The sequence below is a fragment of the Schistocerca nitens genome, chromosome 6 (genome assembly GCF_023898315.1).
Source record: "Schistocerca nitens isolate TAMUIC-IGC-003100 chromosome 6, iqSchNite1.1, whole genome shotgun sequence".
NCBI lineage: Eukaryota > Metazoa > Arthropoda > Insecta > Orthoptera > Acrididae > Schistocerca > Schistocerca nitens.
The window spans coordinates 709711668-709736173 of NC_064619.1; the positions used below are offsets into that span (position 1 = coordinate 709711668).

Sequence of the window (24506 nt, forward strand, 5' to 3'; positions counted from 1 at the left end):
TCTTTAATTTGTTCCTTTAGATTTCCTCCACAACCCCTTGAAGTTTGTCAATATAATTTTATTTTTCTCTGTATATTATAGAAATTCAACTTTCCAGTATTTGCTTCATCCATATCTACAGGTCATCGGTACAAACTATTAGAGACACTGATGAATTAGCTGCAAACTGAACTTTCCACTAGCATAATCTTGCAGATGTGTTGTTTAGGGAAGAAAAATATCTGCTGTGCTCAAAAAAGATTTTTACATCCAGTAGAAAGTGATATAATGGCATGAATGTGGCAAGTGAAAAACAGGACTTGAATGTCTGCAACTGCTATAGGTACTGGTTGCTGTTGAGAGTATCTTCAGTGATGATTTTTGATGGCACCCAAAGTTACCAAGCTGCCTGTTGATACTGATCAATGGTTTGAAGCATATGCTGGAACGTGGCACTGAACAAACAATGTTTCATACTACAGTGGGTGTAGTAAGGATGTATTAACACTGACAATGAATTTTAAAGTATCATGAGGTGTTGGTTTGGATGAGTTCCAGTTAACTGCATACAGTTTGCTGTGGCCGCAGAACGTTACCAAGCTGCCTGTTGATACTGATCAATGGTTTGAAGCATATGCTGGAATGTGGCACTGAACAAACAATGTTTCATACTACAGTGGGTGTAGTAAGGATGTATTAACACTGACAATGAATTTTAAAGTATCATGAGGTGTTGGTTTGGATGAGTTCCAGTTAACTGCATACAGTTTGCTGTGGCCACAGAACCTAACATTTTGGAGCACCATACACAATGTTCAAGGGAAAAATAGGTCTGATGAGACATTGGATATTATTAATGATATCTGTTGCAGTAAATTGAGAATCTTAACTAATAACAATGACTATATGAAAGAAGTTGAAGAGAATGGGAACAAATTTCTTCTTTAACTCACTCCTAGTTCAAGGTTACTGCTAGATAATGCCTGGCTGTAGTATGGCCAGAATTTCCATGTCTTCTCTAAGCTACAGTTGATAGCCTTGCTGTTTACTGGATATATTCCTTACCGATATGTATCAGATATAATTATTCAGTATCTGGCCCTCTAGTGTGCTCCACCAAGCAGCATTCAGTGCTGTAAATTTGCATTAAGACTGACAGAAAATAAATCAAGACCACAGTGAACTGCTCTTCTTCAGTATACCGATTTATAGAAACTTTTACTTTTTGATGTATATTCAGTAAGGTAAGGTAAGAATGGGAAATTAACAGCCCAAAATACCAGTAATCTGATAACGTATAGAGTGAGTAGTTAATGACACACAGAGTTTGCTGCGAAATTGTGTGCTACCAGCTACATCGTGATAACAAATTGCTCACTACAAATGGCTAATTGCAAATCTACAGACTGCGAGATATTAACAGGTAGAAGTGTAACAGTATGAATGTTAATAATCTAATGATAAAAATTTACAGTTGTTGTTACTTTTAATAACTAATTTAATAACCCATATATGCTGGTAACTGGGTAAGAAGTCTTATATAACAGTACAGGACTCTGAAATATCAGCAGGGGTAACTTGTCTGTGTGAAAGTTATTCTTATAACTTTTAAAACTGATTAAAAAAGTCCATGTTACAATAATTTATCATTTGATAACTGGTTTTGGGTATATAACCATCTTCAGACCAGTCTTGTTATTGGCTTTCCACAATTGACTGATACCTAATAGAAGGCATTACTTCATCGATGGTGTCAACATTGACCTTCTCATCATGGTTATTAAGCTGCCCTAAAATGATTATATAACCAAAACAGGTTACCAAATATAAAATATATTGTGCTTTGTACTATTCTATTTTAACAACCAGTGGCTTTGTTCCCAGACATTATGTTTAACATTATTGATTTATACTTTTTGGTACAGTAAACACTTGTGTAACAACTGCAAATACTGGATATTTATAAGATACTGTATGACAAAAGATGACCATGTTATGTGTAAGGTGTTGCACAACAGGAGGCACAGTCTGGCTGCGGCATCTGTTGAGAGTAGATCTGCATATTCTGCAAATGTGTTTTAATACAAAAAAATTACTTTAATATCTGAGCTGCACTAATCATTGCCTAAATTAAGTGCCTATCTGATGCCCTGTGTTTCTTTCATGAAATTCATGGTTCTCTTTTGCACACAATTGTTTTCTTTTGTCTAAATTTCATGAAGAATGTCCTCACTGTAAACAACATTAAATAAATGAAGTGAAATATTTTCAACTTTGTGATTGATTTTTGCCATTAAACAGGATTTTACTCACTTTTACAAGTCAAATACTTTTATTAATTTTATAACAATTTTATCAAAGGTACACACTTGTGATCAGCAAACTTTGCTAGATCATGTCAGCGATGTGCTAAATAGGAGAGTGATCAGGTGACCTTGGAGCTCACAGGAGCATCCTGATGTCCAAGGCCTACTCCTCCTACCATTCTGAAACAATTTGAGAGCAATGTGCTGGTGGGCACTACTGTGTAAATGGGTGCTCCACATGACTGAACAGTAGGTTCCTGTACTGTTTTCCAGAGAGGGGAAATTTAAAATGTACCATGCACCCCATTTTATCCAGTGTAAACATTTCCTTTGTAGAAAAATCTCCAGCAACTGCCTGAATGGATTACTGTAGGAAATTAGGGTGCATTGGCTCAATTAAGTGCACTGTGAACCAGTGAAAAGCCAAGAGAGTTCATGGTTATTGCTAAATAAAATTTAGAGTAGTACTCTGGAAGTATGAGATGTGATCAAACAGTAACAGGAATATTTGCTTTCCTTAAAGAATATTTATTTATTCATCAACATTCCCCCCTTCAAAGTAATCCCTCTCAGATATAATACACTTGTTCCAATGTTTTTTCCAATCTTGGAATCACTTCTGGAACTCAGTTTTCATTATGGTGTTCAGCTCCTTCAGTGATTCTGTGTTTATCTCATCAGTGGTGGCACAACAATGTCTTTTGTGGTTCTCTTCAGCCTCAGAAATAGAAAGAAGTTGCAGGAGCCATGTCTGGCAAATATGGTGGCTGAGGCAACATAATGGTTTTGTTTTTTGCCAAAAAACCATGAGTAAGCATTGAGGTATGAGTGGGAGCATTATTGCGATGCAATTTTCACAAGTGGTTTTGCCACAATTCTGGTCATTTTCTTTAGATTGCTTCACACAAACAGCACAGAAACTTCCAGATGGTATTCCATATTGACTGTACAACCATAAGACAGGAACTCGTGATGCAGTATCCCGCTGTAATTGAAAAAAAAAAAAAAATTGAGAAGAATCTTCACATGCCATCAAACTTGTTGAATTTCTTTTGGTCTTGGCTCTTCAAGCAGTTTCTGCTGGAAAGACTGGGCCTTGGTCTCGATGTCATACCTGTATACTCATGTTTCATCACCCGTTATAATCTGCTTCAGAAGTTCTGGATCATTGTCAACTTCATTCAGAAAGTGTGAGCAGTGTCTACACAACATCATTTTTGTTTGAAATTCAACAATTTTGGAACAGAATTTTCTGCGACATGTTACATGCCCAAAACATCCCAAAAATGCTTGGCATCAGCCAACGGCTGTGCTGACATCAACAAAAACCTCTCTGATGGTGATTTGGTGCTCCTCCAGAACAGTTTACTTTTCTTCTTCCACATTGTCATCAGTAATAAATGTGCTAAGGCATCCAAGGTGGTCATTGTCTTCATCATCTTCTCGACCCTCTTTGAAATGTTCATACCACTTGTAAACTCTTGTCTTACTTATACAATACTGTTACATTCCATCCTGGATTATCCATTGTTTGATTCTTGTCTTACTCATAGTAGATTTGCCAAAAGCCACATTCAACAGTTCAAAAGCGGTGCTGCACTTTATTCCATTTTTCAAACAAAATTTAATGCAGTTTCTTTGATCCATCTTTTTCAAAAGTAAAAATACACCGAGCACTCTAAAACATGTATAAGCTTTTCCATTGTCAGCAATAAACTAAATATTCAAAGCAGCTGAAAGAGCAAATATGTATCAGGAACAGTGTATCAACAAGATAGAAAACAAAATGAAGAATGGATGTATAATGCCCGCGAAATTAAGAAATTCACATTACTTTTTGATCACATCTTGAGTAATGTCTGATATTGTTGAAGCAAAGTATATTTTTTTCCAAACAGAATAGACAGAATCAACCATGCTAGAGAAGGGTGTATGGGGCTATGATGAAATTATATGAGTACAGGATAGATTTTCTGTTTTTTGTATATGGTGTGTCGATTATTCATGTGACAATGTCTGTTCAATATTGAGTTCAGTAAATTCACTGTATTTCAGTTTATGCTGTTGAAGCAACAAGTATTGATCTTCAACCACAGATAGAAGCAAACTTATATGCAAATCTTTATGTTTTTAATTTTTGTAATCTGTCGATCATGATAAATACCAACATAGGCTACATTTTAATGTCCCACTGGTAGTGAAGTCATGAAAGGCAGAACACAAGATCAGGTAAGAGAAGTATGGGAAAGGTAGTGGGCAGTGCCTTTTCAGAGAACCATCCTGCCATTTGCCTTAAACAATTTAGGGAAATCACGGGAAACCTAAATCTTGATGGCAGCCTGCAATATTGTATTGTATTAGAAATGTTACCAATATTTACACAAATTATTATAATGGGGTTACTCATGAATGTCAGAAATTATCTTGTTAAGGTAAGCAGATTTTCATGTAATAATTAAATTTGTTTCACTGTGTGGATGCACATGGAGTTGTAAGATAACGAGAAACTTCCTAAAACATAATTAAAATGCAGCTTAAGTGTTTCTATTTAATAACTTTCCGACATTCAGTCTCTGTCAGTTAAATAGTGAAGATTATGTAAGCTTAGATGTGGACTTCATTTTTCATGTATGATAAAGCAATTTTTCTAAACAAATTTCCTGATAAAAGCTTCTTGGTTATTAACCAACTAATAATCTTATCTTTATTTGTTTGCCAAGTTTACTATTTTTAATTGATCAATTATCTGAGTGTAACAGAAACAGGACTCCCCATAAATTACAAACGTCTTTTGTCCAAATTTTCATAGCTAAATGAAGTATGAGAAATGGGCTAATGGGGTACCAAATTGACTAGTGTGATGTCTAGTTTTGTAAAATGGGATTTATTTGCTGTAATGAGTAATCAAGAAAAACGTAATTAGTGATTTGAGGAAAAATTTTTATTGCCTACCAAAGAATGAGAAATAGACAAATAGGATATCAAATTGACTGGTTTCAGATCCAGTTTCTCGGAAACAATTTTTAAGTGCTTGAAAGTAAACTGTATAATTAGGAAAAACTTAACAAGTAATTTGTGGGAAAATTACGCTATGGATTCTTGTCTGAATTATTATAGCCAAACAAAGAGTGGGAAGTGGACAATTGGGGTATGAAACTCAGAGTTTAGTTGTACAAAAAAAAGGGGTTTAAAAGCTTGGAACTAATTAGACAATTATCGAAAAATTAAATAGTGATTTGAAGCCAAACATTGAGTGGGAAATAGACAAAGAAGGTGTCAACTAGACCAGTGTGGGTGCAATTTTGAAAAAAAAAAAAAAAAAGGTTTAATTGTTTGAAAGAAATCAGGATAATTAAGAAAAACTTAATACGAGATTTGAGAGAAAATCAAAATGTTTCATGAATAGCTACTGCTACCGACATAAATGAGTTGTCAAAAAGTTCATCTCTTCAAATTCTAGCTGTTTCTTGAATAAAAAGTTGCATTGGTGTGATACTTTACTGTCAAAATGGCCTCCTTCAAACCAAGTACTAAATTCAGGACATTTAAAGAACATAAGATGCTGAGGTGATTTTTTGTCTCTATGGTAAGGCCTCAGTGTTGTTGCAGCTCTGTAGATGAAGCTTGTGTCTCCTACAGCTCCTAGTGTTTCATAGTTGAAAGCTGGCAGCAGAACCGCTGACTGTCAAGAATCTGCTTATGCTGACTCTACTACAGAATGTCTCAAGCGTCACATGATGTGTTCAAACATGGTTGACCGTCAAAGGGCATGGTAAATATGGAAAGTCTTCCAATAACACTGAAGGCAGAAAAGCGTATGAGAAGGACTAAAAACAGAAAATATTGCCCAGGAGAGTGGAATTACCTGAAAGAATAGTGAGAAAATTTGTGACAGACATCAACACTTTCCCAGCCCAGTCTTGCTATGTTTGCAATCACCAAATGTTTCATGGTGTGCCACTGACAGTAGAATTTGTAAGCTGCTGGTAGATAACAATATGTCTGTCGACAATGACGGGAAATTATGCACAAGATGCTATCAGTCACTGATTGGTCATAACATTCCTTCGCAAGCAAAGTGCAACAAAATGAAATTGTAAGAAGTGCCATATGTCTTTACTGACTTGTTATTCACAGAAAACTGTCTTCTTGTGTTTTTCCATGCATTTATCAACATCCAGAAGAATCATGAATTAATTCAAATAAACAAAGGAAAAATGATCATGTATCACTTCCCACAAATTGTGGAGGAAGTATTCGAGCAGCTGCCAAACAGCCTTATGGATGGTAGCATTATCATGGTCACACAAGAGTTGTTGTCAATTAATGAGTGGAAGTTTGACATTTGTCCCCAAATCATGCAAGTTGCTTTTAATTACCTTAAGAAGTACACAATCTGTATGCCAATGACAGTCCTGTCAGTATCAAACAACTGACTAGTTGTGCATATGATTTGCATGTCCAAAAAATTTTGCCTTCAAAGCTGTTGTCAAAGCCAATGAAAACTGCATTAGGGACTGCATTTTGAGAGAGTAGGTGAAAAGAGACAGCTACACCTTATGTCCAAGCTTTCACCCATGTGGCAAAACTTGAGGCATTAGTGCACAGAGGCTGCTGCTGTTGCTCTTTGTGCAGCAGGCTTGCAGCCAATCATGACATGGCAAAAGTGTGATTTTGAGGCTATTTTGTTCAACATACGTGCCATTTACAGAAATAAGTGGAACCAGTTGGGTCACAATACGGCAATTGAGATGATTAGTGAAATCAGAATCACAACAATTGTTTGGGCTGTTCTGTCCTTTTCGCAGTGGAGAAGAAATGTCAACCAACTGCTTCCACAGCAGTGAAGTACCAGAGCAGGATTTGAGAGTAATCATCACTGCTTTGGGTCAAAACTGAGGTGCAAGTAATGGATGGGCTACTATTAGCCATGAACATTTTAGTGACTATCTAATAATCACTGGTCAATTGGTTTTGCATCGCAGTCACAACATGCATCACTACATTGACTCACATGGTTGAACTTGTGCTGGTTATCACTCAACATCTTCTTGAGCAGCTACAATTGTCTTTCATGACTTGGTGGAAACTGTACTCAGGCATCTTGAGTAGAACTTCCCAAAGTCCAAAGATTAAAATCAAATAATTTTTCTCATCTTCATACAGGTCATTCCTGTTGAAGTTTAAGGAGATGTTGCTCCAGACTCTGCTGGATCTGGAATAGTTTCTGAGACATATGATTCTGATGAGGACAGAACCACAATTGAAAAACATATTCTGCTGGTGAATAAAGAATTCCAGCCACCAGTCATCGGAGAAGTGTTCAAAGAAAAAGAAAACATAGACAGTTAATCATATGATGTAAAATGGAAAAACTTGTGATTAATTATGTCAAAATTATTTGGAAGACTGTGCACTCTGGTATTTTTATCCAAGTGTTAGAAATGGGTTAACAGAAGAACTCAGAATAGGGATAAAGCAGTATTTCCAGCAGCATGTTGTGAGCAGCGATAAAAGGTTCTGGTTCAGCGAATGTTTTTTTAAACCCACGGAAGTGTTAAGGAGGTACACATTAATATAAATATCAGTGTGTTGAGCATAATCAGCATTCCAGGATATGGGCCATCAACCGTGATTAAGCTAACAGATCTGAGCTTGTATTTCAAGACTATGCAGTTGGTTGCAAGTTACTTGAGAAGTGTGTCAAGTGAACTGATCGGAATGGTCAACCAGTGAGGACCTCCTTTCTGGTTCCTCATTCTCAGCTCTAATGACCTTTTCTGGCCTGAAATGATGAGCAATTTGTTGGTTCTGGATGGACTGACAGTGACAAAACACATGATAGTCTGACATAGGATGAAATGATCCAAATGACAAATTTCCTGTTCATGTGACATGCTGTTATTGTCATTGCTTTTCCAAGCACTTATACAATGTAATTTTGAACCACATACATTGAGCAGGTGATGCATTGCAGCTTGCAAAGCATGATGATGAACTGTTGCATCAACTGGTACAGAATTATCAGATGCATAGTTATCGGAGGACTTTCAGAAAAGGGAATAAACTCCGCAGATTTGATTTACCTCCTGAACGCTGCAAGAAAAGAAAAGTTCAGAAAATGGAGGAAAAAAGAATGCTTGATATGTCAATCATAAATGAGAAGCAGGGGAGTCAGTGGTTAATTATTATAATCCTGACATTCTCAAGCTATGGCAAACCAATATGGACATTCGTATTGCTGTTTATATTTTGAAATTATTGCCAAAGCTGAGAAAGACACAATCAGCAAATATATTTGACCGGTTGTAGAAGCAGCTCTGCAGAAAGGAGGAGACAAAAAGGCAGCTCCTACTTTGATGTCATGCAACATTCTCAGCAACTGAGCGACGTCAAAATAAGAAGCAATTGTGATGTTTTGCAATCTCAAGTCATGTCTTTTGAGTAGAGAGTGTCTATTTTTGTACTCTTTTTCAAAGAAGAAAGGACAAGGCTGCTTCATTTGTTAGATGAAAGCCCTTTGGGCTCAAATATTTTCTAAATATACAGAAGAGACCAAAAACTTTGAGAAAATTTGCCTCACAGAGTTTGCAGCAAGACACGGACCAGTCAATAAATCCCGTGAAACAGAACCCAGTGATGATGAGATTGATGTCTTGAATGACAATGAGAGTGCCAAAACCACACTTCTACATGGCAAAATGAAAATGCTGAAAGGGAATGTCTCAGCAGTGTTAGAATACAGCTTACAAGGATTGATAAATGTGCTGAGGACCATGCCTACAAACTGGCTCTTTTGTGCTGTGTTTTTCAAAATAGAGAAAGAAGCTTTTTTCTGTAGCAACAGGTGGCACACTTTTTTGGAACACTCAGGAAGCACTCGATGCAAAAAGAGGTTTTGTGCAGTTAACACTGGATGCAGGCATAGAAGAACTTGATAATTGGAGTCATGAGATACTGAATCCTCTTGAAGCTTATATTGTGTTGCAAGACAAAGATTGTGACTTGAGGTCTGATTTGAGCAAATTTACTGGTGTGACAGAGCCTAACTTTGATGCAGGCTTGACTGCAACATTCCAGCCAAATTCATACCAACAGTTGAAGAACACAGTAGGACAGAAAAGAGTCTACAACCATGTAAAATGTCAAATCAAGGCAGTCATTTATTGTGCAGATATTCCACATCTACATTTATTCATTTCTGGAAGTGCTGGAACTGGAAAACTCTTTGTTCTCAGAGAAATGTGCAAATTGATACAAATTGCATAAAGCAGGGCTGATGCTGTACTTGTCTTTTGTGATCAGCACATGACTCAGAGAAACCAAAGGATGGTCAAATGGTGAATTCAGTAATTTAAACTTTGTATTGATTGCAGTCTATTCTCATTTATTGGATTTTCAAGCAGCCAACACCTTATGAGGATATTTTTAATCTGTGGCACCTCTTCAGTATCATAGAGCTCCATAAGAGTATCTGACAGCAACTTAATGTGTGCCTTGAATTGCTTAATTGACTTTGCAGAGGCAATTTTTTTTTAGATGATGTTGATGTCTTCTACAGGAGAAAAAAGGGCCATAGCTCAGAAGTTCATGTTAGGTATCAGGTGAGTTAATCATGTCATATTGGCACCAAACTTCACTACAGTTCTGCCCAACACCATTATGGACATGTCACATGATGGGAAGTTCACCACAACCTCCTCCTACCTACGTTCCACTCCTTCTTATAATGCTTGTCTGAGGGAGGCCAGAACCACAACACCCAGTGTTGAAATCACATGGTTTTTTGGCTGAGGAAAACATTTCAGACACACAATTGCCCAGAATTTACACAAAAGGCCTTTAGCATGTGACATAAACAGCATCAATGGAAACATCCCTTCCCTTTGGGCATTACTTCCCACACATTTTGCGATTGAAAATGACAGATCGCAGTGTGATGAGCAGCGGGGCAATGTTCTTGACAACATATAAAACTGCTGAAACCCCTAGATGATTCAACTCTACTCTAAGGACGTTGTGGGGCTACAACCCCATTGAATATGATCTGACACCTGTGGATTGTAGTGGATCCTAAGCAGCAAAGAGTGTTTATGCTTTTTCAGCCCTCCTGCTTCACGCTTTCCTGTGGCGTGATCTTGCATGGGTACAACATTGACATGTGCATGGATAAAGCAGCAAAGGGTCTCTAAGACCTCCCAGTTTGGCGACAACCTTGCAGCCACCCATGAACCTTTGTTGAGCTCATTAAAAATGTATGTCAGATGCCCATTCATCTAACTGGTGCCTCATGGCTGCTCTAGCATCTGAAGGCAGGCAACCCCCTCAACATCCCACAGATAGTGTTGCCTGCCATAGGTGAGTGTCACAGTTCAGACCCTGGACTCGCATTCGGGAGGACGACGGTTCAATCCCACGTCCGGCCATCCTGATTTAGGTTTTCTGTGATTTCCCTAAATTACTCCAGGCAAATGCCGGGATGGTTCCTCTGAAAGGGCACGGCCGACTTCCTTCCCAATCCTTCCCTAATCCGATGAGACCGATGACCACGCTGTCTGGTCTCCTTACCCAAACCAACCAACCAACCAACCAACAGTTCAGACCTCTATCACAGAGGCAGCAAAAAAAAGAGGGGGGGGGGGTGTGAAATTGGGGCAAGAATGGGGTTTGCCGACCTTCTTATTGTGTGACATGTCGGTGATGGTGTTGGGCAGAATTTGGTGAAATTATCCTATCTTATATCGCACATGAACTTCTTAGGTGTAGCCTTTTTTTTTTTTTTTTTTTTTCACATGTGTTTGCTGTTTGAAGCATCACCAATTCCCAGGTGATATCACAGGGCAATCCACTTTTGGACCACTACAGAGGAAGATTGTATTTCAAACTAATACATCACAGTGGGAGACAGTTTCAGGGTTTCAAAAAGTGATATGTTTTTAAATTTTGCTCAGTGTATATCAGAAAATGATTTGAGATCAGAAAATGTGAAGCAGTTGCTTCATATCCATCCAACAAATGCACAGTGCATTGCCCGGAAGCAGTTGAGGCTTGCAGAACTGGCTGCAAAAGTTTATAAAGTTTGTGCAATCAGTGCATACTCTGAAACGTCAGAGGATGCTGGAAAGCCAGTGCTGAAAACACATCATTAACAAAACACGAATGATGGATTTGCTGATGAAATCAATATTGCAATAGGTTCTCAAGTTATATTGGGGGTAAACATTTCAGTTAATGCTGGTCTCATCAGTGCATTGGCTGAAATTGTTGATATTCATTGGACACACCAAGATCAGTTTCATAATAGTCAGTAACCACTGGAATTTCTCATTCACTTCAGTAATCTTCTCAACATTTTCAATTATGATAAACATCTTTATGGTATTCAGCTGACAACTTTAAATTATAATGGCAAATTCAACACAGAAATCCAGTGACATCAGCTGCCTTTGGCATTGAGCTGGGCAATAACTGCTCACAGGTTGCAAGGGCTTACTTCGCCTTCAGGTGTGGTCTACTTGGGAAGGTGAATATTCATTACTGATCAAGTATATGTAATGTTGAGCTGATTTTGAACTATAACTCTTTTTTTTCATTTTGTATGATAGTGACAAAGGTCATTTGTTCCATTACTTCACTTCGCCAGAAGTTATCGTGGTTTACATGCATTTGAGAGGCATCTGCCTTTGACACAGAGCAGCACTTTACAATGGAAGGATTTCGTACAACTATGATCAAACAGCTCTTTGGCATAACAACATTGAACATTAAAGTCAGTCAACTCAAGAGCTAAAGAAGTTATCAGAATTACAATTCTCATCACATTAGAAATTGAGGATTTTTTTCTTTCATGTTAAAAAAATAAAATAAAAATCAAACCACAGAATGCAATGAAACTTCTCTGGTTTCTCTTGTTCTAAATACTCTTAATAAACAAGAATACCAGTTGATACTTAAATATATTGTATTTCATGATTTTTGAACAAAATGTGAAAATAAAAATAGAGTTGACAAAAAAACTCAAATGTTTTGTAAACCCTTTGTCTAAAAGTAAGAAATAATATAGACTAGCAAAAGATTTGACACACTTTTGAATGATGTTTGATATCACGTGCATCAAATAAGGTACCAATTTAAAGTTCAATTTTTGACTTATAAGCTTTGAATTTTAAAGAGTACTAAAGGATATTTGTCTGGTGGATTATGAAGCTCGTGCAGTCTGTTATTGTGCGGCCATGACATATTTCTATCATTTGTGCATAAAGTTGTAAAAAATTCCAGTAATTTTTCAGTCTCAAAAGTGCTTCAATACAGAATCCTTCAAATATCAGGAAAGATAAGGCGGGTGGCACTGGACATAATGTCTCCCTTAGAAGTGCTTTCATTGTCATTGTTCTTACTCACTTACTTTTCTGGATAATTACATGATTTTGAGCATCTATCACAAACAGATCAAATGTTTCTCTAATCTGTTTTATTTCTTACTTTCAGACAAAAGATTTCACAAAATATTTGATCTTTATTTTTTTTCATTGTCTGAATTTGTAGGAAAAATTTCATCATATTATATATTTTTAATGAACATATGTGTATTAAATTATTACAGAGTATAAGTTGTTTACTTAAAATTTCCACTGTGTAATGTATTGGACATCTGAAATTTTTTAAAAAGATAAATTTGAAATTTAATCATGGGTGAGTTGTGACCCATATGTCTTATTTCTTTCTTTTTTTGTGTTTCTTGCAGGCAACTTTTGAAGGATGGATGGAGGTAATGGCTGATGCTGTTGATGCAAGAGGTGTTGATCTTCAGCCACAGAGAGAAGCTAACTTATATGCATATCTTTATTTTGTAATTTTCATAGTCTGTGGATCATTCTTCACACTTAATCTCTTCATTGGAGTCATAATAGACAATTTCAACATGCTCAAGAAAAAGGTTAGTGTATAAAGCTGTACTAATCACTGTATAACTGTTTGCATGTTTTCAGTATAGAATGTAAAATTCTGACTGAAATACTGAGTCAAAGCCCAGTTGTAAATCCTGCAGAAAATCAGAGATAAATATGAACTTTTTTCTGTGATAATTAGTATGTTATCCCCTCATTAACATATTTGTATGGTATCACAATTAAGGGCTGTTATTTGTCAAACAATAGAAAGACTTCATTGTACTTGAAGAATATATTCACACTTTAAAAAATACAGCACATGCAGGCATATAAATACTATGACTTTTAATGTTGTAAAATATATCTGATGCAGTTATAGAAAAATTGTAACGAATCACATGACAGGTCATTACAATAATGTTAGTACCCAAAGCTACATAAGTGAGGTGCTGCAATCATATGAACCTCTTTCCAGATGTACACTTTGCCCAGACTTTATCACCTGTACAATAATGCTCATCTCCATGGAACTCCTCTGTTAGATGATTTTCTTACACTTGAAGATATCCACTTCACAGGTTAAGTACTGGCGTCTCCATTCTGTGAATACTGTTTGGGGTGCACTGGAGGGACAAACTGCAGGCACTCAGAAATCACTAAGGATGTTCCGGACCCCTGCAGTACTCATTATCAGGGATAAGATTGACTACTAATGTAACTTTTGAACTGCCTCACAAGAAGCACACTATGTTGCTGTCAAACATCTGCACATCTGATCACATAACTTTTCTAATTACATGGTTTGGACAGTATTGTATTTTATTCACTGTGTGATCAAATTTTATATGATGCTGCAATTCTTCTGATATCCTGTGCAGAAAGTATGCTCTCATCTGTGTATAATAACTGTTATGTGTTTCTGTCATACTGGCACTTGAACCAGAATTTCTTGCTTATTGTGAGTAGATGGCTTAATCACTGTTTTCACATTCTGCCCATGTCTTCTAGACAGCCTCTCAACATTCTGTCTCTTACTGATGTGCAATGTTGAATTTCCGAACTCCTTTTGTATGGTGTGTCTTCTGCTGTTCCATGTTTGTTGTGACTATATATCAGGCATTATAAGAAAAGATTATGAACCATATTCCAGCTAGTAGGACTTTGGCTTTTGGAGAAGTGGACTTGTCTACCCTGCTAGCTGAGTAGTTTGTTATATGGGTAAATTCAAGTAACTTACTATGTTCCAGTTGCCACATATCCTCATTGATTTGGTATCATTGTGTGTTTTGTCCTTTGGTTTTAGGAGACAGTTGATGTTTCCTGCAAGGATTATATACTGCCAATCTTTTACAAATTTATGTGTCAAAGAATTCCAATCTCTTACGTTTGTTATTACCAGAGAGAGTATAAATATTAATAATCCTCATGTTGTTGACAGTGATGCCGATGCTGTTTGGAAATGTTTCTATATGACAGTATCACTTCTTTGGTATTGTTTGTAGTTATTACACATGCTGAAGTGCAACAAACACTTTTTATTACATATTGAGGATGGGTACATGATTATCACTTGACATTTGACAAAACCAGGTTGTCATAAAGTTGTAGACACACACCAAGAAAACAATCTAGATTGTTCTTGGTCTTGCATCTCCTTCAGCATCCATATACAGGCAATCCAGAGATTGTCCAAATGAGATCCAATAAGCACCCTGGTCACATATGTACAACATCAGCAAGGTACATACTAGGGCACAGCATGGTATGAAGTGAGTTTATATGTAAAGGTTTTATTTCTTCCATGATGACAGAGGCTAGGCCCAAGTCACTGCTCATGGGGCGTCTTATCAAATACAGGTGAAATTTTTGGTAGTGCATATTGCAGACAATCAACCTCACCGTCTCCTCCCCATTTAACTGACCTATAAGGGTGAAATGTCCATTGGTAGTAGGACTGCCATACTATTAGGGGAGGTGTGGGTTGGGTTTAATGTGCATCTTGATGTCAGCTGATATCTGCTTGCACTGGGGACACTGTCATGATACTGGAGCTAGCTAGTACAGGTATTCCGGTCTCATGCTACTCACTAGGAGTCATTGGTCCTGGAGGTGGGAAGGATTCTGATTCCATGGGAGGAGGGGGGGGGGGGGAGGCCTTCATTCAGTGCAGTTGGACCTGTTGTTGGCTTGTTTCTATGTGGCATCTAAAGTTGTAATATGCTGACTCTGAGGCCATTGGTGGTTGGCTTGAGATGCAAGCAACAAGGCATGGGTGCAGCTGGTTTGCTTGCAGAACCAGCATGGTATGATTAGCTTTCACTTGAACATCTGTTGTCTCCGTATGGATCTGATGATACCTGATACTCATCCTGGAACTCTGCCAAAGATGTGATCCCATACCTCTGTGCCCAGAGAATTTGGAGAGGGGGCGGTGTTGAAATCCTGAGTCCAATGATGAAAATGATCTTGACGAGTTCCAGTTGGGCTTAATGTGGTTGAATGGGAGCACCATTTTTTGAAGATACGTCAGTTTCATCAATATTTTGCTATGCTGCATTTGATATTTTAATCAGTTTTACAGAAGATACAGTACCTTCATCAAAATATTGTTGTGGCGCATGTGCCATTTCAAAGGTATTTGCTACTGCTAACACTTCCCCACTAGAATTGTTAATTTCAATACTTCTGCAGAAACTTCTTTATCAAGTGCATAAGTAATTATTGCAAGTAGATGACACTCTAATGATTTGGCATAGGATTGTTTACAACTTTGATTTGCACACAAAAATTGACACTTTTAGATCAGCCTTTTAAGATCATCTACCCATGCAGCATATGACTGATTTTTCTTCTTCCAACAGTGGAAAAATGAGAGCTAAGCTGCTGTAACATGTGTTTGCTGCTCATAATTCTTACACAGCAAACTGTGAATTTCTGGCAATTCAAAACAATCAAGTTTAGAGAGAGGACCTAATATTATAAAAGACACATTACTTGGTTGCTGGTAGATAGCAGAAAAGCATGCTGTTTAAAAGTGTCAGTTGTGCTACTCACCCAGAAATAGAGCTGTAGACATGCATAATATAAGTCCCACTCTTAATCTTGTGGATGAAATGGTAGTGGTGGATGCTGTTCTGACTTGGGTGAGCTGCTGTAGTATATGCTGCCTCGGTTCCTTAATTTGCTCTTGCTGGCTTTGTTGATACTTGAGATTTGCTTTTGTAATTGCTCTTGTGCAGCTGTTTCCTATGAAGTTGCACAGTTTTATGAATTCTGGAACGATAACCAATTAACTTAATTTGTTGTTAAAACCCACACACTAAGTTCAAATCCTCATTGCTGATATTACATCTGATAAAATGCAACAAACACTCTTTATTATGCAGTAAGGATCGATACACAATTATCACTTGACAGTTCATAAAACCTGTCTAACTGGGCCATTGTAAAGTCATATACACCAAGAGAGTTGAGATAGTTTGTGGTCACACAAGTACGTCAGCTTTTGTGTATTTGCAATACAAAGAGTCACCCAGTTGGGATCCCATAAGCAATCCGATCACATATGCACAGCATCAGCAAGGTAGATACCAGAGTACAGTAGGGTATGAAGTGAGCTCATGGTAGCAAGAACAACACTTCTATTTGCTGCACGACATCAGAGACCAAGCCCATGTGATGGCTTGCAGACATCTCTTATCGGCCGCAGCTGAAGTTATTGGGAGTGTATGTCGCGGGACTGTTGACCTTGCTACATGAGGGCACAGATACAGCAACACTTCCCATTTATACCCCACTTCCTGGATTTGTTGTGGCATTATATCCTTTTTTTGCTCTACTTTGAATGACTGTCACTACTTATAGTAAGGAAAAATCTGTCAGCATCTTATGAAAAATCTTTCAGGCTGTTTAGTTAAAGTGATTCTCATATTTTGTTAATGTTGAGTGTTACTATTTCATAGGCTTGAAGTGTTATCATATCTGAATATTCAGAGTGATTTAATGTTTGTCATAGCAGAAACTGCCCAAAGTTTAGTATCTTCTTAACATCCATTTCTGGGCTCCAATATCTGCTCTGCTCCTCTCATCTTGTTGAGAGGTCATTGTTACTAATACTGTTATTTCAGCGATTTCAATCATTCCTGCATCTTTGTCAATCCCTCCAATTTCATGTGCCCAGTCTCATGGCAGATTTTGATTATATCATTATTCTTACTAATTTCTTATTTTCTTTTGTGAAGTTGTGCTTCATTATGCTAGAAGTTTCTCTGTTTGTTATCCTTGGACTGAGCACAGTTTCCACAGCCTTGCCTAATACTAGGTGCGTTTTTCTGTTTCAGAATTCATTGGTATTTTTACGCTTTGTTTGCCTATCTTTAGCTTTTTCTTGATCCTCTGTTACATTTTTGGGCTTTTTGTTGTGGCGTTGAGCTTTTGTATCTGATTCTGTTTGTTGTTTGATATGACTTCATGTATCTTTTTCTTTTCTACATCTAGTGGCTCTAAGATATTTGTTTTTGTTCCTGGTGCAACATTTCCTCTGTGGTTCACTGATTTCCCCATGTTCAGAACATTATTTCAGGTATGGTCATTGTTGACCTTTGTGGTTATTTTTTTGCAATTTTATGTTTGTTGGATTTTCCCTCATAGGTTAATGGTAATATTGATCCTGGAATTTGACTCAGATACCTTTGTATACATTGTGCTTGTATGGGGCTAGCTGGGTCTTGTGCCACACAAGTTTGCATCTGAGGATTGTATGTAAAGGTAATCCTGTGTGTACATACAATTATTAAGAGGGTATCTATTTTCGTTGTCCTGTTTTCAATTGTCACACACTATTTAATACAATTAACTGCTGAGTGTTAGAGATCATTTTCAATTAGCAATTCAATTCTTACAAGGGGATGTAACTGTGTTGATCTGTTTCATTGCTGTTTCGAACTGTAGTTCGACTATTCAGACTGTTCGAAGGCTGCAACCAGCTTATATATACAACAGTGTGTTTAAATGTCATTGTTCTGTCAGTGGATTCCACATTTCTGTTGCAGAGATCTGTGTTCTTTAGCATAAAATAGGCAATATCAAACATTATAGATACAAAAATTCCTACTATATCTTCAAAAGTTATCTTAACAGATTCTTCTAGCCATGTTTTGGTATCATGTTATTTTGATTGTAAGGAGTTCTGTTCAAAGGCAAATTTCAGTGTATCATTCCTATTTGGTTGAGCCATTATTGTGTTGTAAATTGGTAGGTGTGAAGCTCAGTTCTTCTAACTATTTAATGCAGTTGCCTTGACATGCTGTACTGATGACATTGACTGCGGTACACAGCGGAGCCGTATGCGTCCTTGTGCCACAAGCAGACTGAACCAATTGGCTATCTGAGCATAACTCCAGGCTTGACACATACTGTTGTTGTCACTGATGTCTCCACCTATGGTTTCTGAATACTACTATTGGAGCTTTTCCTATGCACTGTGGAAGAATAGCACCACTGGGGTAATGTAGGCTTGTGGCTAGTGAGTTATCAACTTGGAGGTACCTGTTTGAATCCTGGGGGATGAAGAAATTTCACTGCCAGTAGTTGGCCAGCAAGGGGAGGAGAGATGGACACATAATGTTCACTATCACAAGACACTGCCAATATGCTACATTAAATTTCTAACTCTCCACAGTATCTCATTGAGTGTGGGTGTGTGACACTGTTGATAGTTGTGGACATTAACTGGGTAGTCCCCTTGGTGGTGTCGAAGAGGTGTAGATTATGTGATGGCACCAGATTTGACTCTCTCTCTCTTCTGTGATTATCATACAGCACACACAAGACACAGCCTGAACATATATTCATTAGAGTTATCTACAGTCTACAGATACACTTAAGAAACAACTCTCACACACATTGAGGAAAGGGGCCTTTGTGTGTGATGGAAGAGTGCACTTTAAAATATCCAACTGACCTACCCTTTGCAGGTCTCTCAGTAAACACTGACAGACCACAATGTCTTTTATCACTTTCTCCCTGTTGAGACAAGCAGAGTCCCTCTGAATTGAGCAAAAGGCCTCCCAAGAGACAGAATCAATTTTTTGTGACATAGTATTTTTCTTGAAGGTTCAGGATAATGACTATATATTCTGTAATTCACAACAAGAGATACTTTCTTTTGCTCTCACAAGAGACCTCAGTCACTTTTTCTTTTGGAAATTAGAGCACATAATTTGACACTCCTCTGTCTTCTGTTGATATTCTGTTGCCTCATTTCAGTAGTACAACTGCCCCTTGTATTTATCTGAGAAAATAATCTCCTATATTCATAATACTTTTCAGGTAACAGCTGGGAAATTAAAATTTGTTTCAAAGAAAATTTGCATGAGATTTTTTAATGGGGCGTTATTCTTTTTGCAATTTTTTTTCCTTTTCCGTGTACCTGTTACATGTATATCTTAATGATGTTTTAACAATATAGTTTAAATCACATAGCATTTTCGTTTTAAGCCTTACATGAGTCTTTAAGGAAACCTGTTTATTCTCACTCTTTTCTGAATTTTAGAGTCTTCCATTTTTTTTGTTTTCTAATGATTAAGTATTTACGTTTATGATGCTGGTACAACTCTGTAATGCAGTTCTGTACTCTCTCTCTCTCTCTCTCTCTCTCTCTCTCTCTCTCTCCCTCCCCCTCCCTCACTCCCTCCCTCCCTCCCTCTCCCCCTCTCCCTCCCTCCCCCCTCCCTCTCCCCCTCTCCCTCACCCCCTCCATCTCCCCCTCTCCCTCCCTCCCCCCTATCTCCCCCTTTCCCCTCTCCCTCCCTCTCCTCCTTTCCCCTCTCCCTCTCATCCTCCTCTTCATCCTCCTCCTCTTCCTCCTCCTCCCCCTCCCCCCTCTCTGTTTTGTAAACCACAGAATGTCGTATCATCATTTGGGATCATATCAAGACAATAAGTGAATTTGTTTCATGCCTTCTCTCAATTTTTAGAAAAAACTCCTCTGTTTACTTTGTCTCTAAAATGATTGGATATGAAGTAAATAGGCATCTGTAAATGAAGCTGTTACTGAGAAAAGTAACAACTATATAGCAAGATTTCTTATTCTGCTCACCATAAATTAATGAAGAATAATAGAAGTAAGAGAAAACAATAAAATACTTCCAGATTTGATATGAATGGCTTCTAATAACAAATGGACATTTTGCATATACAACATACTGGTGGAAACATCAATTTCAATCAAATTTATTAGGAAAAGAATGATTTACACATTTTACCTTCAGTCAGTATGAAAGTTTGCATCAAGCCCTAGATAACAACTACATCAGCATCTACAGGGCTACTCTGCAAATCACACTTAAGTGCGTTGCAAAGAGTTCATCAAACCAACTTCACAGTAACTCTCTTTTATCGCGCTCTTGAACAGTACACAGAAAAAACGAACACCTATATCTGTCCGTGAGAGCCCTGAATTCCCCTATTTTATTATGATGATAATTTCTCCATGTGCAGGTCAGCATAAACAAAATATTTTCACATTCAGAGGAGAAAGTTGGTGACTGAAATTTTTTGAGAAGATCGCGCTGCAGAGAAAAATGTCTTTGTTTTAATAATGTCCACCCCAAATCCCACGTCGTGTCTGTGATGCTCTCTCCCTTATTTCCTGATAATACGAGACTTTCTCAATGTACTCCATTAATCCTATCTGTAAGGATTCCACACTGTGCAGAAGAACTCCAAAAGGCGATGGACAAATGTAGTGTAGCAGAATCTATGTGATGATACTATTTCATTTCATTCTTATAAGCATATACCAGTTTAAGGTTTTTGCAAGCACTGTAAGAACCCGCCACAAGACTGCTCACATTGTAAGTAAAGAAACACATTTTTACAGTGGGACAGAGATATCATCACATAGCTGACCACTTACTTTTACCCAGGGCATTTCAGAATGATATTTTAAAAATTTTGAGACAGTTTCCTTGCACCAAACTATGAAAAAAATATCCAGTGAACTTGAGCTCTAAAATGCATGTCTTAAGAGCCATGAGCACTTGTTCATCCTTCATATTGTGAAACAATCTCTTCTGCTGCAGGCTCTTTGCTTTTCATATTTTGGGAGGAGGTAGTACGGATGAAAACAAGAAAAAAATGTCCAGTAAACATAGGCTCCTAAAGTATATACCTTAAGAGCTATGAACACTTGTTCATCTTCGTCATTGTGAAACACATCTCTTTTATTGAATAAGTGCTCATAGCTCTTATGGTATGCACTTTAGGAGCCCATGTTTACTGGACATTTTTTTCTTGTTTGGTCCTAACTACCTCCTCCCAAAATACAGAAAGCAAAGTGCTTGCACTAGAAGAGATGTGTTTCACAGTATTGAGGATGAAAAACTGCTCATAGTTCTTAAAGTGAGCATTCTAGAGTCCATGTTTACTGGACATTTTTTTCCTTGTTTTGGTCTAAGGAACCTGTCCCCAAATTTTTAAAACAGAATTCTGAAACACCCTGAATATGTTATTATATAAACATCATTAGAAAAAGTAGCTAAGTTATTTTCTCATTAGAGAAACTAGCTAAGTTATTTTCTCATGTTGTCCATTATAAATGGAAAAATGATACAAATAGTAAATTTTTGTTTTGTACCTCTTGTGTCCATGTAACAAGACTTGCAGTCAGAAAATGTTTATACATGACACAAAGCTTGTTTGTTGTACACAATTACAGCAATACAGGAGCAGCTGATTTTCTGCCATCTTCATATTACTTGTCCAGCTATGAAGATCTCAGTACAACATTTTACCCCAACTCTACCTAATAAGCTCTAAAATTTTTCAGTTTTTTAATGAGTTATCTGGTTATATACTATGAATGCATAAGATGAGATTTCAAGATTTTGAAATGTAAATTGATTGATATAGCATATGTATACAGTAATGTAAAGATGATTAACAAACCTAGTGCATTTTCTTCTGAGAATTTGCAGCAAATCAGTTTCTGCATAGATTTTTTCTTTCATTTATATTTTATCATAATTCACTGTATGTACAAGTAGAACCTAGCTTGGACCAGGAATAATTGTACAAAGGACATAGCACACAAACTTTATGGGCAGAAATGTATGAATTGTTTCCTCATAGCCACAGTACACTCTACACCAGGATAGTGCCACTGTTGTTATTTGTATGATAATTAAAAGTTATTTATGGGGTTTTTGTGCTCTTAATTGTAGATGTATACTTTTTAGGCACCTGGCCACATTGATATTTGCATTTTTATGCACAGTATTTTGACAATGAACCTATTTGTGATTAATGTTATCACTGTTTGGACCCCAACCAGAAGGAGAGAAATTGTTAGTGGTATGCTATTATTTTTATCTAATAAAGGTGGATAGAGGTTTTAATTTCAGATTCAACATTTAGCTTTTTAATATCTCACAAGCCACCAGGTTTATCAGGGCCAAAAGCATAAAGAAAAAGTCCAGATGAATCAAAACAAGTGGACACTGGAGCACACAATGAGCATAGGGAGTTGAACTCATGCACAAATAGTGAACAAGCACCAGGCACACCTAAGTCAATACTGATACCATCAGATGATGACAAGTGGTTCAGTCATGGAAATGTTGTGTGTAGAAATGGAACTGTCAGTCCAGCTGGACATTCAAAAAATGTACTATTTAAGAAAACTAATATTTTACCAGCACTGATTCCACGCACCATGTAATAGTTGTTGTATCTGATAGCAAAAGAAATTAAGTTCACAAGTAAATTTTTGTGATAAATGTTTCTTTTTTTTTTTTTTTTTTTTGTTATTTTTATTTTTTACATTTCAGTATGAAGGTGGTGTTCTTGAAATGTTTCTCACTGAAAGTCAGAAGCACTACTACACAGCCATGAAAAAATTAGGCAGGAAGAAACCACAGAAGGTGATTAAGCGACCAATGAATCAGTTCCTAGCGATGTTCTATGACCTGTCAAATTCTAGAAGGTAAGAAATACTCTTGTGCTGGCAGAAGGAAAATTGATTTTACTTTTATTTTATTAAATAGTGAACAGTTTCAGAAGCCAATAGTTATAATGCAGTAGTCTCTTGTGAAGAAATAGAATAATTATGTAATATCAGTAGAGTATTTAAAAGTGTGTGTAAGATTATGAATTATCATCTGGTGACATGCAAATGTCAGAAGGCAATGACGTCGGAAGTATATCTTAAAATCTGGGAGGCAACACTTCATAGTCAACCTTTATAAATGGACAGTGGTCTGTGGCCATTCAGTTTTATAACAAAAGCAGCTGCTTGCAAAAGTCTGAAGATCAGTGTTATTTGTAAGCAGTGAAAATATATTAGTACTAGCAATATTAAATCTGAAAATGTCATTTCATTTTAGAAGAGCTGCTGAAATTAACTAAGGTAATCACCTAGAGAGTAATTTTTAATATGTCATTACTATAGAACCTTATTTCATTGGATATGCAGCTCCAGAATCATTACATATCTGTACTTTGAGTGATAAACTTTAACTCGTGATATATCAACAGTACACTTAATGTAAATACTGATGCGTAGGAAAGCTGAATGACTGCTACTCTTGTTGAGTGTTGTTAATATTTGTGACTAATGGTCTGCATCCATAAGGAAAAAAAAATCTATTTATATTATATTCATGGAAAAATTTAATATCAACTCTGTAACATGCAAGAGAAATAATTAATTTTTTTTAACAGTGTGCTTCTAGGTGTTCTGCCAAGTTGTTTCCGTTTTATGCACAATATTTCAATGACCCACCCAGCTGTCTTTTCCAGGTGCTGCAAGTTTTGCTGTGATGTGTACTCGCTGTCTGGACTCAAACCGGACTGTGAACTGCTGTTGGTCTCACACTGCTATTTATACCATCTTGGGTCCCTGATGCCCACTTTGACCTCTTATGCTCTTTTGGTTTTTAGAGCTCACACTCATGTTCCTGCGAAATGCAAATTTTCTGTGTTTTCCAGCTCTGGTGGATGTGATGGCCAGCAAGATTTTAATAAATTGAGTGTCGGATGCCAAGTGTTATTTAAATTGTATACACTGTCCTTCTGTATTAGGTTTTCTGATATCATATTTTTGATAGACTCCTTAAGTCTTTTGCCCCTAAAGTTTGGCATTTTCTCCACAATACAGGTCTCATTGTGTTTCATTTTGTGACTATATTTGCAGCAGTGCTCGGTGACAGCCAGTTTGCTTGGTTGTTTTTGTCAGATATGTCATTAATGTTTCTTGCACCTCTCCTTGTCTGTTCTGATAGTATGCCCCATGTAAGACATGCCACATTCATGTGGAACGCCATTTTTAATG

The 24506-nt window shown here is 37.1% G+C and overlaps 1 protein-coding gene across 1 annotated transcript in view; it reads left to right on the plus strand.

The window, feature by feature from the left end:
* The window catches only part of LOC126263582 (sodium channel protein 60E-like), a 347601-nt gene that overhangs the window by 281608 nt on the left and 41487 nt on the right, over window positions 1-24506 (plus strand). The window contains exons 26-27 of the mRNA XM_049960674.1: window positions 13030-13221; window positions 23005-23159. Coding sequence (XP_049816631.1) covers window positions 13030-13221; window positions 23005-23159 — 347 coding nt within the window. The remainder of the gene's footprint in view (window positions 1-13029; window positions 13222-23004; window positions 23160-24506) is intronic.